The following is a 13,812-nucleotide window of genomic DNA, read 5'->3' as shown; positions in this document are numbered from 1 at the left end:
TCATGAGCGCCTCAGCACCTATTAGAGGAAGACCTCTCTCAGACCAACACGTCGCTAACCGTGAATCCGCTGATCTGAATTCTATACAGTCTGGCCATGGTTCTCGTGCTAGTGAGTCAGTGACTGGAGACTTCTGCTTCAGGTCTCCTTTGTAACCCCGGCCTAGCAACATTCGTCTTCTCCATGCCCGTGGGTTTCATCTTCACCGTGGCCGTGAGCCTGATCTTCGCCGTGTCCTCCATCCTCTCCCGCGTCCGGACCCTGAGCCTCGTGGCCTGCCGTCATCCCGACCTTTTTGGCCATACGAGCAAGCAGCAAAAGCCCGACGTGGATCATGCTCTCCAGGTGAGCTTCATGGATCGGCTCCGCTATGACTATCGTCAGTATCCCTGGAGAGAACAAAAAGGGGGCCGTAAAGCTGGTAAGGCGGGGGAAAAAAAACCCGGGTCTCACAGGCAATCTTATCGAGGAGCCGCATGGACTCGGCATGCCGGGGATCCTGTGCGAATCTCGAGTGGGCGTGCTGTGGTTTTGGAACGTGCGAGGGCCCCGGTTGCGGGTCCAGCAGCAGTTTGACGACCAGCTGGATCAGCGATGCCGCGTCGTGGTCGTTTCCCACGGCCCCGGCAGCCATGCCCTGGCCGTCGTCGCCCTGCTGGTCGGCGTAGTCGTAGCTGTCGTCGCCTTCGCCCTCGCCCTCGGCCTCGCCGCCGTCAAGTCCGTAGCTTTCGTCGTGTCCATGCATTATTATAGCTGGTGTTCAGGAAAAGCAGGGTGGGGGAAAGGCAGTGCTTCCGAGAGGTGGGTGGCCGTCTTTATATGTATAGAGTGTATGACTTGCGCTGTACCACAAGTCCAGAAAAGACTCCGTTTCAATCTGAGGATCACAGACGTAAGGCCATCGAGATGCCCACCTAAGGAGGCGGGCGAAATCACACTCTTCGGACGCCGGCGAGTTACATGAGGTACAGGTTACGCTAACGTGCTATCTCGATTCGAATAGAGGGTTTATTTATACCCGTTGATTATAGTGCCTATACAGGATAAGGGTCTTGTTAGTCACCGCTACCGGATCCAAGATTGAGATAGAGTTTGCGGGTCAGCCGTGTTGTAGTCGCGATCACTACTTTCAGGAACACCAATCGCAACTGTCTCGGGAATCATTGAGTGATAAGGGTAGAAACTGATTTCGTCGCAGGATTCGGGAAAGGTCTTTTGTTCACAGTGCAATCTGGTCGAATACACAGAGCCCAGTCAGCAGGTGTCCCATAGGCACAGTCAGCTTAGGACTGTCCCCTTTTCCGAATGCATCGATACTCGGTCCGTGGTCCCAAGTGCATAGCTCAACGGGCTTTCATTCAACTCGGGGCCCTTAGAGAATGGGTGACGGGCGCTACAGTAGTTCGCAGGCCCTTGCAAGATAAATTGCGTGAAGCTGCGGCAACGACATTTGAGTTACCGGATCTCTGCGATCAGTAGCATCTCAGAGTCTAGGACGACCCCAATCTGCTGTGGCACTGCGCAACCTCGACACTCACAACACTCTCTGCCACGAAAGAGAGCAGCAATGGCGCAGGTAGTGGCTGATATAGCTGCGGGCATCGTCGACGTCGGCGTCGCGTTGGTTGGCGCAATCTGGGACACGGGCGCGGACAAGGACTACCGGAGCTCGTGGACGCAGGTGCAAATCGGAGACATGTCGTCCAGCAACCCCGGGAAGAACGTCATGTGCGTCTTCACCAAGCACGACGCGTCCGGCCTCATCAACCGCCAAATGACTGTTCGGGAATGCACGTGTCCCAACAGCGGCTCCGTCTTGACATACTCCTGTTACGTCTTCGATTCGGGTCCGTTTGTACTGCAGGGTGACGGGTTAGTGGCTCTTCTGAAACCCATGATTCACATGATAGAAAAGGCCTTTTCCACTGACGTTCCTTCTGGTAGAGGATACCTTAACTGGTGTTTTGCGGGCAACTTCATCCGAAACGGCAACAATGTAAGTATAGAAGACATTTCCGCGGAAGTTACTAACCATGTCATTATATAGGTGAATTTCAGTCCTTTGAGTTAAAATCCAGGTACGGCGTCTACGCGTTAGTGTTCCCGGAATATCAACATCTTGTCACGGATGATTCAGTTGGGTGATAAATATGTGCATGAGGTTGTATGGTTCATTGGCGAGGCGGTCGGCAATGTAAAGATGGAATTCTGCCAATTCTTCGCCAGACAACGCGTGAACTCGTAGTCACGAAGCACGTCTATGTCGAGGACGCAGCCAGCTTTCTTTTTGATTTCATGCAAATGTCGATCCTCTTCATTGGTACTGGACCAAAAACAACATGGCGTATATGCACGTTGCATTAGCTTGGGCAGGGTCTGCCTTCTCATGGGTGGGTTAGTGGATAGAGATCCTGGAACCATAGATCTGCAGTTCGCGACTGGCACAATCTTCAAACCGCGCCAGTAGAGAAAGGCCTTCGCCGCATGGACTCTGGGAGATCGGACACTCATGATAGTGTATACCAAATAAGGCAGGGATAACATTGGTCGCCGTCTCGGGAGATCGAGGGGCTTGCCAAGCACGCCAAGCACGCCAAGTCACCTGATCGTTTGTTTACGTACGATTCTGTTCCGGCAACCAAGCGGGCCTCGTGCGCTGCCTTGGGTCAGTGGTTTGCATCAATTCTCCGGCTTTGCGAGACTCTCAATCACGTCCCAATCAGTTGCACCCTCACGGAACAACCGATCTGTGCTCGCGACCCCTTGCTCACACAGACCATCTACGGTCAACCACATCACCTCCTCCATGTCATCAACCATGTCTGGCGTCAGCGGCACATATCGAGGCACGCCCAACCGGCGTGGTCAACTCCCATTTGCAGACTCTCCTTCCGCAATCCCTCGTCCCAAGTTGGAGTCTGCCAGTAACACCACGCCCAGCGAGATGTCGGGCACCTCTACCATGTCCGCCAGTCGACAGAAGCAGAGTAAGAGAGACGAGGTGCGTGATCACATCCCAACGCTGCTCAAGGCTCCCCTGTGCCTAACACATCTGGCGATTGAGTCCAGGCCATTCGACGCAAGATGGAAGCAGACCTCAGCAAGAAGAAGCACGCCCCCGCCCGCGCTCGACACACCCGCAAGGCACCACCCGGGACCGTCCTGGCCCTGAAACCCAGTCAGGCTTTACAGATCAAGCCCTCCACCACTGTGGCCGAGGCTGCTCAGCTGATGGCAGCAAAGAGAGAAGACTGCGTTTTGGTTACAGATGACGACGATAGGATCGCGGGTATCTTCACAGCGAAGGATCTGGCCTTCCGTGTTGTGGGTGCCGGTATCAAAGCCAGCCAAGTCACCATTGAACAGATCATGACCAAAAACCCGCTGTGTGCAAGGACCGATACGAGTGCCACCGATGCATTGGACCTAATGGTTCGAAAAGGATTCAGACATCTGCCTGTCATGGACGAGAATCAAGACATCTCTGGTATCCTCGATATCACAAAATGCTTCTACGAAGCCATGGAAAAGCTGGAACGTGCATACAGTTCGTCGCGCAAGCTGTACGATGCCCTCGAAGGCGTACAATCTGAACTTGGCTCCAGCCAGCCCCAACAGATCATCCAATATGTCGAGGCTTTGAGGCAGAAGATGTCGGGACCTACATTGGAATCCGTGCTGAATGGGCTTCCTCCCACTACCGTGTCTGTCAGGACGTCGGTCAAAGAGGCGGCTCAGCTCATGAAGGAAAATCACACAACGGCCGTGCTGGTGCAGGATCAAGGGTCAATCACTGGTATTTTTACAAGCAAGGACGTGGTATTACGTGTCATTGCACCCGGTCTTGATCCCTCGAACTGCAGTGTGGTAAGGGTCATGACCCCTCACCCGGATTTTGCGCCCACGGATATGAGCATTCAGGCTGCTCTGCGGAAGATGCACGGTGAGTCTGTTCTCCACGGGTGTGGGTGAAAGTGCTCACAGCTATAGATGGACATTACCTCAACCTCCCTGTCATGAATGGCGAGGGTGAAATCGTCGGCATGGTCGACGTCCTCAAATTGACCTATGCCACGCTTGAACAGATCAACACGATGAATTCCGGAGAAGCGGAGGGTCCGGCATGGAATAAGTTCTGGCTATCAATGGACAATGACACGGAATCAATCATGTCCGGCGAAGGCAGTCATCGCCCAACCACCCCTGGCCACCGCTCGATGATGGAGTCAGAGCCTGGCCGCCCCGGTTTTGAAAGGGGGGACAGCGTTATGCCACACGACTCCGCCTCGCACCGAGGAGACGATGTTCACTCTGAGGTACTTCCATCTGTCGAATCGCCGGAAGAGGCACCCTTCCCATTCAAGTTCAAAGCCCCCAGCGGACGAGTCCATCGGATACAAGTCCTGGCTAGCAGCGGCTTAACCGAACTGGTCAACCAAGTCACTGCCAAATTAGGTAGTGAGGTGGAATCCGTGGGCGGCGAAGCCACTGTCGAGGAAGGTAGGTTGGGAAAAGCAGGTTATGCATTGAGTTACCTGGACAATGAGGGCGATACCGTCTCTATCACGACGGATCAAGATCTCCTCGACGCAATACTGCTAGCGAGACAAGGGAAGAGGGACAAAGTCGACTTGTTCGTACATGACCCTGCTCAACCGCCGATTGCCACGACTATCGACCCGCGACCTCAGCTTTCGAAACCGCCGACCCCTCCCGAGTCCATACTCAAGGAGGCGCCAATAGACGCTGCGGAGGAGGGCGACGAAGATGAGGAAGAAGAAGAGACCGCCCCCATAGCGAAGACGATACGAACGAAACGAGCACCACCTGTCATGCAACAACGAAAGGAAGAACAGCCCGAGATCATTGCCGGTGTGCCGAATGACCTGCTTCTTCCCGGTGCCATTGTGACGCTTGCGGTTGTTATTGTTGGTGTTTTTGCTATTAGTCGCGCGACGGCAAAGTAAGAATGATACCCCATGACTCCGATGCTGCCAGTGTTGGAGCTGCTCTTTTTGGCTGTTCAGATTCTCGACTCTCTAATTACGGAGCCTGCTCACTACGACGGGAAAGAGGCAACTTCTCAACTTGATTTCGATGCTGCTACGGTAGCAGGTTTGACGAGGGAACATAGATTACTTAACCTACTTATCTAGTTCCTGTATTGGTTTATATCCTTCTTCCGCTCCTATTTTCCAACTTCAAAGTGCAAGCGCAGCTTGTCACCACCACCAGCGGACAAAGCAGATTCGACTTCTAGGTAGCAAGAGCCACGCAAGAGAGGGCTGGCTGGCTATTGGGACCACGCGGCATGAATAGAGGAAAGGCAAAAGTGGGCCGCCGCCCGTGTACGCAGTACGTACGAATCTCAACTCTCCAGAATCCGAACCTCGTCGCCGGCTTCCTCTCCGTCTATGCGCGTGAGGCGCTTGGGCCATTTTCTCTGCACTTTTCTTCGCTCCTGCCTTCTCTTCCCGCCCTGGTGCATGCGCCCTCGTATATGTTTCTGTCGAGAGGAAGAATATTAACACATCTCACCTTGCGTGAAACCTAAAGCGGTTCTCAATTTCCAATGGGAGAGTTGCGGATATATCACAACTCGTCCGACTGTCTGGAAATTTTGTCTCTTGACACTATATCAGACGATGTACGGCACGGGTTCGTACAGTATAGTATGGTATAGTGGATTGGTAGCTCTTCTGGACACGAATCCCCATCTTGACTCGGGTTGCTGATTTACATCAAACTCGTCCTGCCGCCGACCTCCCTCCCGCCTTGGCCCGAGGGCATCTCGCCGTTCCTCCCGACCACGAACTCCTGGTAGATGGCTGCCAAGCGGCGCTTCTCCTCGGGGCTGATGGAGCTGCGCGTCGTCGCGAGCGACTTCTCCATGTGTCGCCACTCGATCACCACCTCGTCCTTGCCGGCGCCGCTGGCCTCCGCGTCGTCTGCGTCTCCGTCGGGCACGCCGTCGTTGGGAGGTACGGAAGTGGAGGACGATGTGCGCCGTGCAAGGCTGTTCTTCAGGGCCGCCTTTTCGCGCTTGCGCGCTAGTTTCAGCTCGTCGATCTTCGAGGCAATGGCGGCTTTGGACTCCATCGCCGAGGCGCCCGTGCCGAGTGACTTCCTTGCCAGCGCGTCCTCTTCAGGCGAATACAGAAAGTGGAAGAAGTCATGCTTGCCTGCGGTGCTGTGGCGTTTGCGGCGTTTCCCGCCTCCACCAGCGCCGCTGCCACCGTTGCTGCTGTTGGTTCCGTTGACCAATTCCCGACCCTTTTGCTGGTCGGAGGGCTTGTCGCCTAACAAGTCGTGGATCGCCTCTAGATGCGCGTTGTACATGAGCGCCTGGAGGTCTGCGCCGCTGAAGCCTTCGGTGCGCTGCGCAACGCTGAGTAACCGATTCTCAACCTCGGGCTTCAGTCGCAGTTTCGTGCTGACTGCCTTCAAGATATCCATCCGATCGTTCATATCCGGCATATCGCACAATAGACTCTTATCCAGCCGTCCGGGTCTGAGTAGGGCCGGGTCAATCAGGTCCGGCCTACTGGTCGCCGCCAGTACGTACACACCTTCCAGCCCCTCGGCGCCATCCATCTGCGTAAGCATCTGATTTACCACTCGGTCTGTCACGCCAGTGGAATCATGTCCACGCTTGGGTGCAATGCTGTCAAATTCGTCGAAGAACAAGACGCATGGCTTCGCAGCTTGGGCGCGCTCGAACAAATCTCGAACCGATTTTTCAGAAGCACCGATGTACTTGTTTAAGATTTCCGGGCCTTTCACGGAGATGAAATTGAGGTTGCACTCACCGGCTACGGCAGAGGCGAGGAGTGTCTTGCCGCAGCCCGGGTATCCGTAGAGCAACAGTCCCGAGCGGAGGCGGAGTGGAGAGCGGGCGAAGATGGGCGCGTATTTCGTCGGGTAGAGGAGGGTCTCGAGGAGAGTATTGCGGGTGCCGTGTAGGCCGCCGATGGAGGAGAATGTAGTAGTCGAGTGAGTCAATGTCACGTTGCGGAGGGAAGAAGGCGTGAAGTTCTTCAACGCAGCGTCGAAGTCAACCTTTGTCAGAGTGGGTGGTGCGTCTGAGTCGTCGTTTTCTGATATCATGCGCGTCAGGGTTTCGTTTCGGGCACGGGCCAGGAGGAGTACGAGGTCGGCAGGCATGTAACCGTCGGTTTTTCCGGCGATATCGAGTAGGTCGAGGCTGGGCGCAACGCGGAAGCCCTCCACCGGTGGTGATGAAGCGGAAGATGTTGGTCTTGATGACGGGTTTGATGGATCCATCCACGAGGTCTCGGACATGCTTTGGGTATCGCTTTGATTTCGGTTGTGGCCACGGTTGTCGACTTGCGACCCATCATTGGTGAGAGACACCAGGATGTCTCGGCGGATTTCCTTTGTCGGAGCCTTTATGGAGATTATATCGCCTACTATATGTCCTCCAATCATAATACTGTTGAGCGAGTCCTTCGACTGTGCCGTGGCCAGAAGAGTGACTCCAGAATGGATGCTGCAGTATTGGCGTACAACGGCACAAAGGACCTCGGTGATCTGGCGGCTGCGACCGTTGTCGTTACCGACCTCTAGCTCAGTCTCAGCGGGACAAATCTTGTCCAGATCGTCCAAGACGACGACTGATTGTCCGCCTAGTCTTGCACACCAAGATGCTGACATGAACAACCTCGTGAGAGTCTCCTTCACTGTAGAGACTCGGGTTTCGTCCGTGACCAGTTTCTGGCAATCAAAATATGTCACGTTGAAGACATAATCCTCCCGCAGCCTTTGTGATATGCAATGAGCGAGCGAAGTCTTGCCCGACCCCACGCCGCCGGTCAACAGCACGGATGAGCACAGGGTCAGATTTGATAAGCATTGCTTCAAGATCCCATCGACGCCAATCAAGTTGGGAAGCTTGCTCGGTATTCCGTGGGCGAAGCTGGGGAATATGGTCGTCAGCTCCACAGGCCGGGCTACTTCAGCCTTGATCTCGAATTCATGGTCCTGTTCTTGTCCTAGTACCCATAGACAAGAACTGTCATGGTCTTCTTCGACCTCGGCCGGACGACGGAATCTCAGAATTCCACCATCAAATGATGCCACAGAAGACGAGTCTCCAGAGGCTGGAAGAATCATTCCGTCAGTGATGGGCCCAGCCAGCAGTCCATCCTCCCCGGCGTATGTCAGTCGGATTTTGTCAGCCAGTGCTTGTTTTGCTGCTTTCGAATCTCCGCCAAATTGCAGGCCGTCTTTCTTTTTCGAGTTTGCGGGCAGAAACGGATAGAACTGGAACCGTTTGATAGAGTATCGGGGCAATGGTGGCCCAGTGGCTTGAATTCGAACAATGATCCCAACCATCCCTTCTACACCAAGCATGCTGCAAAGCGAGGTCGATAGAACTGCGTGATTGCTGTCGATTGGTGTGTGCCAGGGAAGGATTTGGGCGACCACTTTAGAAGCCGGTCTTCCAACTTCGCTGTTCTCTTCTTCCTTAAGTCGGTTGACTTGATTACTATCCAGTTGAGCCCGCATACCAGCCGGTTTAATGATAGTGACGTTTGCCCACGTTGCCGCCCTTAGACCCTCAGACTCAATCACCTCGTTGCTGAGCCATATACACAGCTTATTGTTTTGGGATACGTTCCGATCCTCGTCGAAAAAGCTGCCTGCTATTGTTCGATCGATTGCTCGCATGAACAGCGCAGGCCTTGCTAGACCTGTCTTGTTTCGGACATTGCTGACACCACTTTTGCCGCTTCGCCTGCTTGCCGTGCTCCTTGCATCCCGCCTATCGCTCCTACTAGATTTAGGCCGAGTTTTGGGTGCAACAATGACTTCGGCATCGGGAGCTATCTTTGCGAAAGGGATGGTATTCGGGACAGGTGGTACCAAAGACGTGACGACAATATTCGCGGTCGACGTCGGTGACAGATGCAGAGTTAAGGGGTGGGTATGTTCTGCCTGAACGGTAGTCTTGCTGCTGTACGCGGGATTCGGAAGTGCACGGATCTGAGACAAAAGGTTTAACTCAAGGAAAGTGGCATGCAGCTCAATGACTTCCCAATCCGCAGGTGTCAGCGGCTCGATATTGATGCTGTGGGCGACAGGCGGGTCAAGATGGACCAAAATGCCAATCTTCTGGCCCTCCGAGAGCCCAAGCAATTTCGCAAATGTCGCATCTATTTCGACAGTTTGAGCATCCTGTTCTCTGCTTCCCGGTCGGGCTCGGTCGTTATTCAATAGTGACGCCGGTCTTGTCCGGCTAGGCATCCCAGTCCAGCCAACATAGGCAGATCGCTGAAACCCAGCACTATTTCCACTGGAGACGGCCCCAGAAGATAGAGTCTGGGACCGGTATTGTAGTTCGACTACAACATTTTGGGCTGGCTTGTATAAGGTGAGCAGAGGAAGAAAGCTTTCCGAATGGATAACTTACTATATTGGTGTTGCTGATCAGCGCAATCAGTCCCGGGGGTAGGTTGACCAGGCAATTCTGGAGTGACACCAGCGCAACCTCAGCGCGCACGGGGGGAGGCATCTTCGCGGATCGCAGTAGAAGCTTAGCAAAGGGTGCAAGCTCCAGCTGGTGGTGTTCGGGCTTCGCAAAATCCGTACAGACCGATTCTTGAGAACATAGAGGCGCTTCACGGCTTCAGGATAAAGAACAAAGATATACAATAAGAAGTCTATTCCTGTAAAGAAACGTATTATGGTGATATGCAAAACGGATGAAGTTGGTTGTTGAGAGATGTCCTTCCGAAGACCAATTGCCACTGCTCGAGCCTCGGCAAAGAGGATGGAAGCGTCTGACTGGCATATTCTCGACACAGAAAGCCAGTTGACGTGCGGATGCACTGATACTGTCTGTCAGACAGAGATAATTACTCTCATTGGCCCGTGGCGCTCTCGCGGCCCAAATTCGCTTTCACGATTTTATGCTCCGCAGTAGCACTTAACGCGCGACGCGTCGCGCTTTGCATTTGCGGCTTTGCCCAACCCCCCTTGTAGACTGTTCAATTGCTCAACTCGCCGCAACACTGGCATCTTCCCAATTCTTTTAGCATCGCACACCAACATGGCGCTCCTACAACATAAAGCGCTCGCTGACTACGAGAAGCAGCTAGAGGCCTTCCAGACCTTCCTAGAGAAGTTCGAAACCTCGAAAACATCCTCTGATTCAGCTGCCGAAGCTATCAGCGACCTGCACCTCGATGGCGATCACACTAGCGACGAGTATGATTTTATGGATGATGTTGCCGATGAAGACCACAGCAGATCCCGGAGGCGACCGAAAAGGAAGTACATGGAAATGCTTCAAGAGGTTGCAGATCGAGAGCGACAAAATATTGTGGTAGAGCTGGACGATCTGAAAGAGGTGCGTGTCAGAATGAATTGGTGACAGCCTGCAGCTGACAGGCACACAGTTTGAAGAGTCTTTGGGAGACGATATGAACTTGAGACTTGTTGAATCCGTTACAAACAATACCAAGCACTACGTCGATCTATTTTCGGATGCGGTGGACAAGATAATGCCAAAAGCAAGCAAGGAGATATCGTATGCAGTTGCATCGCTTCTACGAGTTCATGGTCTAATACGCGATTAGATTTAAGGACGATGTCCTGGATATCATCATGGCGCAGCGAGCTAAACGAAACGAAACTGTGGCCTCTGTCGCCGAAGCAGATGCGGAAGCTGCCATTCCGGTGTCGACATTTCCGCCAGAACTGACCAGGAGGTATACGCTGAACTTCAAACCCGTGACGCCCACAGGTGCCGATGTCAGCAAGAAGACTCTTGCGGTGCGACAAGTACGAGGAGAACATCTAGGTCACTTGATCACCGTGCGAGGCATCACGACGAGAGTATCGGACGTCAAGCCCAGCATACGAATTCAAGCATACACCTGCGATCGCTGCGGTTCAGAAATTTTTCAGCCGGTATCTGCTAAGCAATTCACACCGTTGCAGATGTGTCCATCAGAAGAATGCAAGCAGAACGACTCCAAGGGTCAACTATTCCCATCGACGCGGGCCTCAAAGTTCTTACCATTTCAGGAAGTCAAAATCCAGGAGATGGCTGACCAAGTTCCTGTCGGTCACATTCCAAGGACGCTAACCATTCACTGCAATGGCAGTCTGGCGCGACAGCTAAATCCTGGCGATGTTGTCGACATTGACGGCATTTTCCTGCCCACTCCGTACACCGGATTCAGAGCTATCCGGGCTGGTCTTTTGACGGATACCTATCTCGAAGCACAACATATCACACAACACAAAAAGGCTTACCAAGACTTGAAAACGGATCCACGTATCATCCGCAAGATCGAGTCCTTCAAGGCATCTGGACACATGTACGAATACCTGGCTCGTTCCATAGCGCCCGAAATCTACGGTCATCTCGATGTCAAGAAGGCACTCCTCCTTCTACTCATTGGCGGCGTGACCAAAGAGATGGGTGATGGAATGCGCATCCGTGGAGATATTAATGTCTGCTTGATGGGTGACCCTGGTGTTGCTAAGTCGCAATTACTCAAATATATCACCAAAGTTGCACCGCGAGGCGTATACACGACCGGCCGTGGATCCAGTGGTGTCGGTTTAACGGCAGCTGTGATGCGCGACCCTGTCACCGACGAGATGGTTCTTGAAGGTGGTGCCCTCGTTCTGGCAGACAACGGTATCTGCTGTATCGACGAATTCGACAAGATGGACGATGGAGACAGGACCGCCATCCACGAAGTCATGGAACAGCAGACCATCTCAATCAGCAAAGCCGGCATCACTACCACTTTGAACGCACGAACGTCGATTCTTGCAGCAGCCAACCCCCTCTATGGCCGATACAACCCTCGGATCTCCCCTGTTGACAACATCAACCTCCCCGCTGCCCTTCTTTCACGATTTGACATTCTTTTCCTGATTCTGGACACGCCCTCCCGGGAAGCCGACGAAGAACTCGCCCAGCATGTCTGCCACGTGCACATGCATAATCGGCATCCGGAACCCGAAGGGGAAGGCGTGGTTTTCTCGCCTCACGAAGTCCGACAGTATATCGCCCAAGCGCGTACATTCAGACCCAATGTGCCGAAATCCGTGAGTGATTATATGGTCGGCGCGTATGTTCGGATGCGCCAACAGCAAAAGCGTGATGAGGGATCGAAGAAGCAGTTCACACACACTTCGCCACGTACTTTGCTCGGTGTCTTGCGCTTGTCGCAGGCGCTCGCGCGTCTGCGGTTCAGCAACGAAGTGGTGAATGAAGATGTTGATGAAGCACTGCGCCTGATTGAAGTATCCAAGGCCAGTTTGTACCATGATCAGCGCGCCCACGGCGATCAGACCGTGAGCTCCAAGATATACGACCTGATTCGCGGCATCAGAGAATCGGGAGCGGCGAGTGTGGGTCGGGGTGCCAGGGGAGAGCTGAGTCTCGGGAGAGTCAGAGAGCTGGTGACAGCGAAAGGGTTTACAAGTGACCAATTCGTCCGGACTCTCGAGGAGTACGAATTGTTGGACGTAAGTGACCTCGATCCGCCTCTCATGTTCATGACTTTTTTGATTCTGCTCTCGAGGGTGAGCAGTGTACTGACTCATGGATTCTAGGTCTGGCAAATTGCGAATAACGGAACCCGGCTGGTGTGGATTGAAGCCGGGGACAGCGACGAAGACAACGACGAGGACATGGGTGATGGTGACGATGATTGAGAGGCAGGGGTCCATGATATGGACAGGACGGTGCAAAGATTGCCTTCCTCTCTTTTCGGGTCGGCGACTTCTGTCTGATCAGCCCCATTTCCGCGTATTGCCAGAAAACGTGTCAGGTTGTTGTGTTCGGCTCGGGTTACAACGGGACACATGGATCTGGCCCTTGCTGATTTCTGTGATATTGATTGCTCCTGCATTGCATGAAGAAATCGAATTATGCTTCTGGATCTTTGGAGAAGATACACTCTGGCGTAGTATATGTTTCAATCCTCAGTTTTCAAGATAGTTATGAGTGTGTGATTGGAGTTCGATGTTGTCCGTGGGGATTAGCAACTCGGCATCGAAAGAAAGGTTCCCCAAAAAAAGACAGAAACAAGCAGCAATCACAGTTTCAATCTTTCTGTCCTAGATTCCTCCTCTAAGGAGGCCTCGAGATCCCTTGTGCCGACTGCTTGCCCTCGTACTTACCAAAGACCGCCGAATCCGAGATGCGCGACAATAGGCACTGCCACGGTTGACCCTACGGATCTGGATGCTTTATTTTGCACCTTGAACGAGAAGGTACTGTGTACGACCTGTGGAGCGATCTCAGCATGGACTCCGACGTGGTAGGTTGAGAGGTTGAGAGGCACCATCGGGGTCTTACGCTGGAGACAAGGCTGAGGGGTTTACAATCCAGTCGAGATGGACTTATGTCCTCTTTAGTCTTGGGCTCACATCACCCGCTCGTTTATATTGATGGGTATGGATAGATGGTCTGTGTCCAAGATGGGGATGGGAATTTATTCTTGTGTTTATGGCGCTGAGTATGTAGACGGCCCCCATATAACCCCCTGGCACGAGAGCCTCGTCAGCCTTGCGCGCCTTACCATCCATCAGCACCCCCTTTACGACCAACCTCTACCTACATAGTACAGTAATATCTCGTGTCAGCAAACAGTGCCTCTCTTTCTCAGGGTGCGTGAGTGTGTGTCTGGTATGTGGCTTCTCACTCGTCCAATCTCCCCTCGCCCCCAGGAGGCAACCAACCTCGGTCGTCGATCCACAGCCGTGGGTAAAATAATAGGGTTTCCTCCCCTTCCCCCAGTCTCACCCACTCGACCTCCGCGT

The 13,812-nt window shown here is 53.4% G+C and overlaps 3 protein-coding genes across 3 annotated transcripts; 2 read left to right on the top strand and 1 right to left on the bottom strand.

Moving 5' to 3' along the window:
• Nucleotides 1-2,699: 2,699 nt before the first annotated feature.
• On the top strand, nucleotides 2,700-5,321 carry PV07_09488 (uncharacterized protein). The gene is made up of 3 exons (XM_016396749.1): nucleotides 2,700-3,001; nucleotides 3,070-3,943; nucleotides 3,991-5,321. The coding sequence occupies exons 1-3, from the start codon at nucleotides 2,807-2,809 to the stop codon at nucleotides 4,965-4,967; spliced, it is 2,046 nt and encodes a 681-aa protein (XP_016246605.1). The 5' UTR covers nucleotides 2,700-2,806; the 3' UTR covers nucleotides 4,968-5,321.
• On the bottom strand, nucleotides 5,155-9,716 carry PV07_09487 (uncharacterized protein). The gene is made up of 2 exons (XM_016396748.1): nucleotides 9,434-9,716; nucleotides 5,155-9,384 (listed from the first exon to the last, which is right to left on the bottom strand). The coding sequence occupies exons 1-2, from the start codon at nucleotides 9,533-9,535 to the stop codon at nucleotides 5,737-5,739; spliced, it is 3,750 nt and encodes a 1,249-aa protein (XP_016246604.1). The 5' UTR covers nucleotides 9,536-9,716; the 3' UTR covers nucleotides 5,155-5,736.
• Nucleotides 9,717-10,026: 310 nt separating this feature from the next.
• Nucleotides 10,027-13,086, top strand: PV07_09486 (uncharacterized protein). The gene is made up of 4 exons (XM_016396747.1): nucleotides 10,027-10,372; nucleotides 10,422-10,552; nucleotides 10,602-12,513; nucleotides 12,601-13,086. Exons 1-4 carry the CDS (start codon nucleotides 10,073-10,075, stop codon nucleotides 12,700-12,702), a joined length of 2,445 nt encoding a protein of 814 aa, XP_016246603.1. The 5' UTR covers nucleotides 10,027-10,072; the 3' UTR covers nucleotides 12,703-13,086.
• The last annotated feature ends 726 nt before the right edge of the window (nucleotides 13,087-13,812 follow it).

This window comes from Cladophialophora immunda, assembly GCF_000835495.1.
Source record: "Cladophialophora immunda strain CBS 83496 unplaced genomic scaffold supercont1.5, whole genome shotgun sequence".
Classification (NCBI taxonomy): Eukaryota; Fungi; Ascomycota; class Eurotiomycetes; order Chaetothyriales; family Herpotrichiellaceae; genus Cladophialophora; species Cladophialophora immunda.
This window is presented reverse-complemented; position numbering and strand designations above follow the sequence as displayed.

Coding starts and splice junctions, on each gene's coding strand:
- PV07_09486 (XM_016396747.1), top strand. CDS start 10,073: ATGGCGCTCCTACAACATAAAGCGCTCGCTGACTACGAGAAGCAGCTA. Junction 10,373..10,421: donor AGCTGGACGATCTGAAAGAG/GTGCGTGTCAGA, acceptor ACAGGCACACAG/TTTGAAGAGTCTTTGGGAGA. Junction 10,553..10,601: donor AAAGCAAGCAAGGAGATATC/GTATGCAGTTGC, acceptor ATACGCGATTAG/ATTTAAGGACGATGTCCTGG.
- PV07_09488 (XM_016396749.1), top strand. CDS start 2,807: ATGTCATCAACCATGTCTGGCGTCAGCGGCACATATCGAGGCACGCCC. Junction 3,002..3,069: donor AGCAGAGTAAGAGAGACGAG/GTGCGTGATCAC, acceptor GATTGAGTCCAG/GCCATTCGACGCAAGATGGA. Junction 3,944..3,990: donor TGCTCTGCGGAAGATGCACG/GTGAGTCTGTTC, acceptor TCACAGCTATAG/ATGGACATTACCTCAACCTC.
- PV07_09487 (XM_016396748.1), bottom strand. CDS start 9,535: ATGCCTCCCCCCGTGCGCGCTGAGGTTGCGCTGGTGTCACTCCAGAAT. Junction 9,385..9,433: donor TGATCAGCAACACCAATATA/GTAAGTTATCCA, acceptor ACCTTATACAAG/CCAGCCCAAAATGTTGTAGT.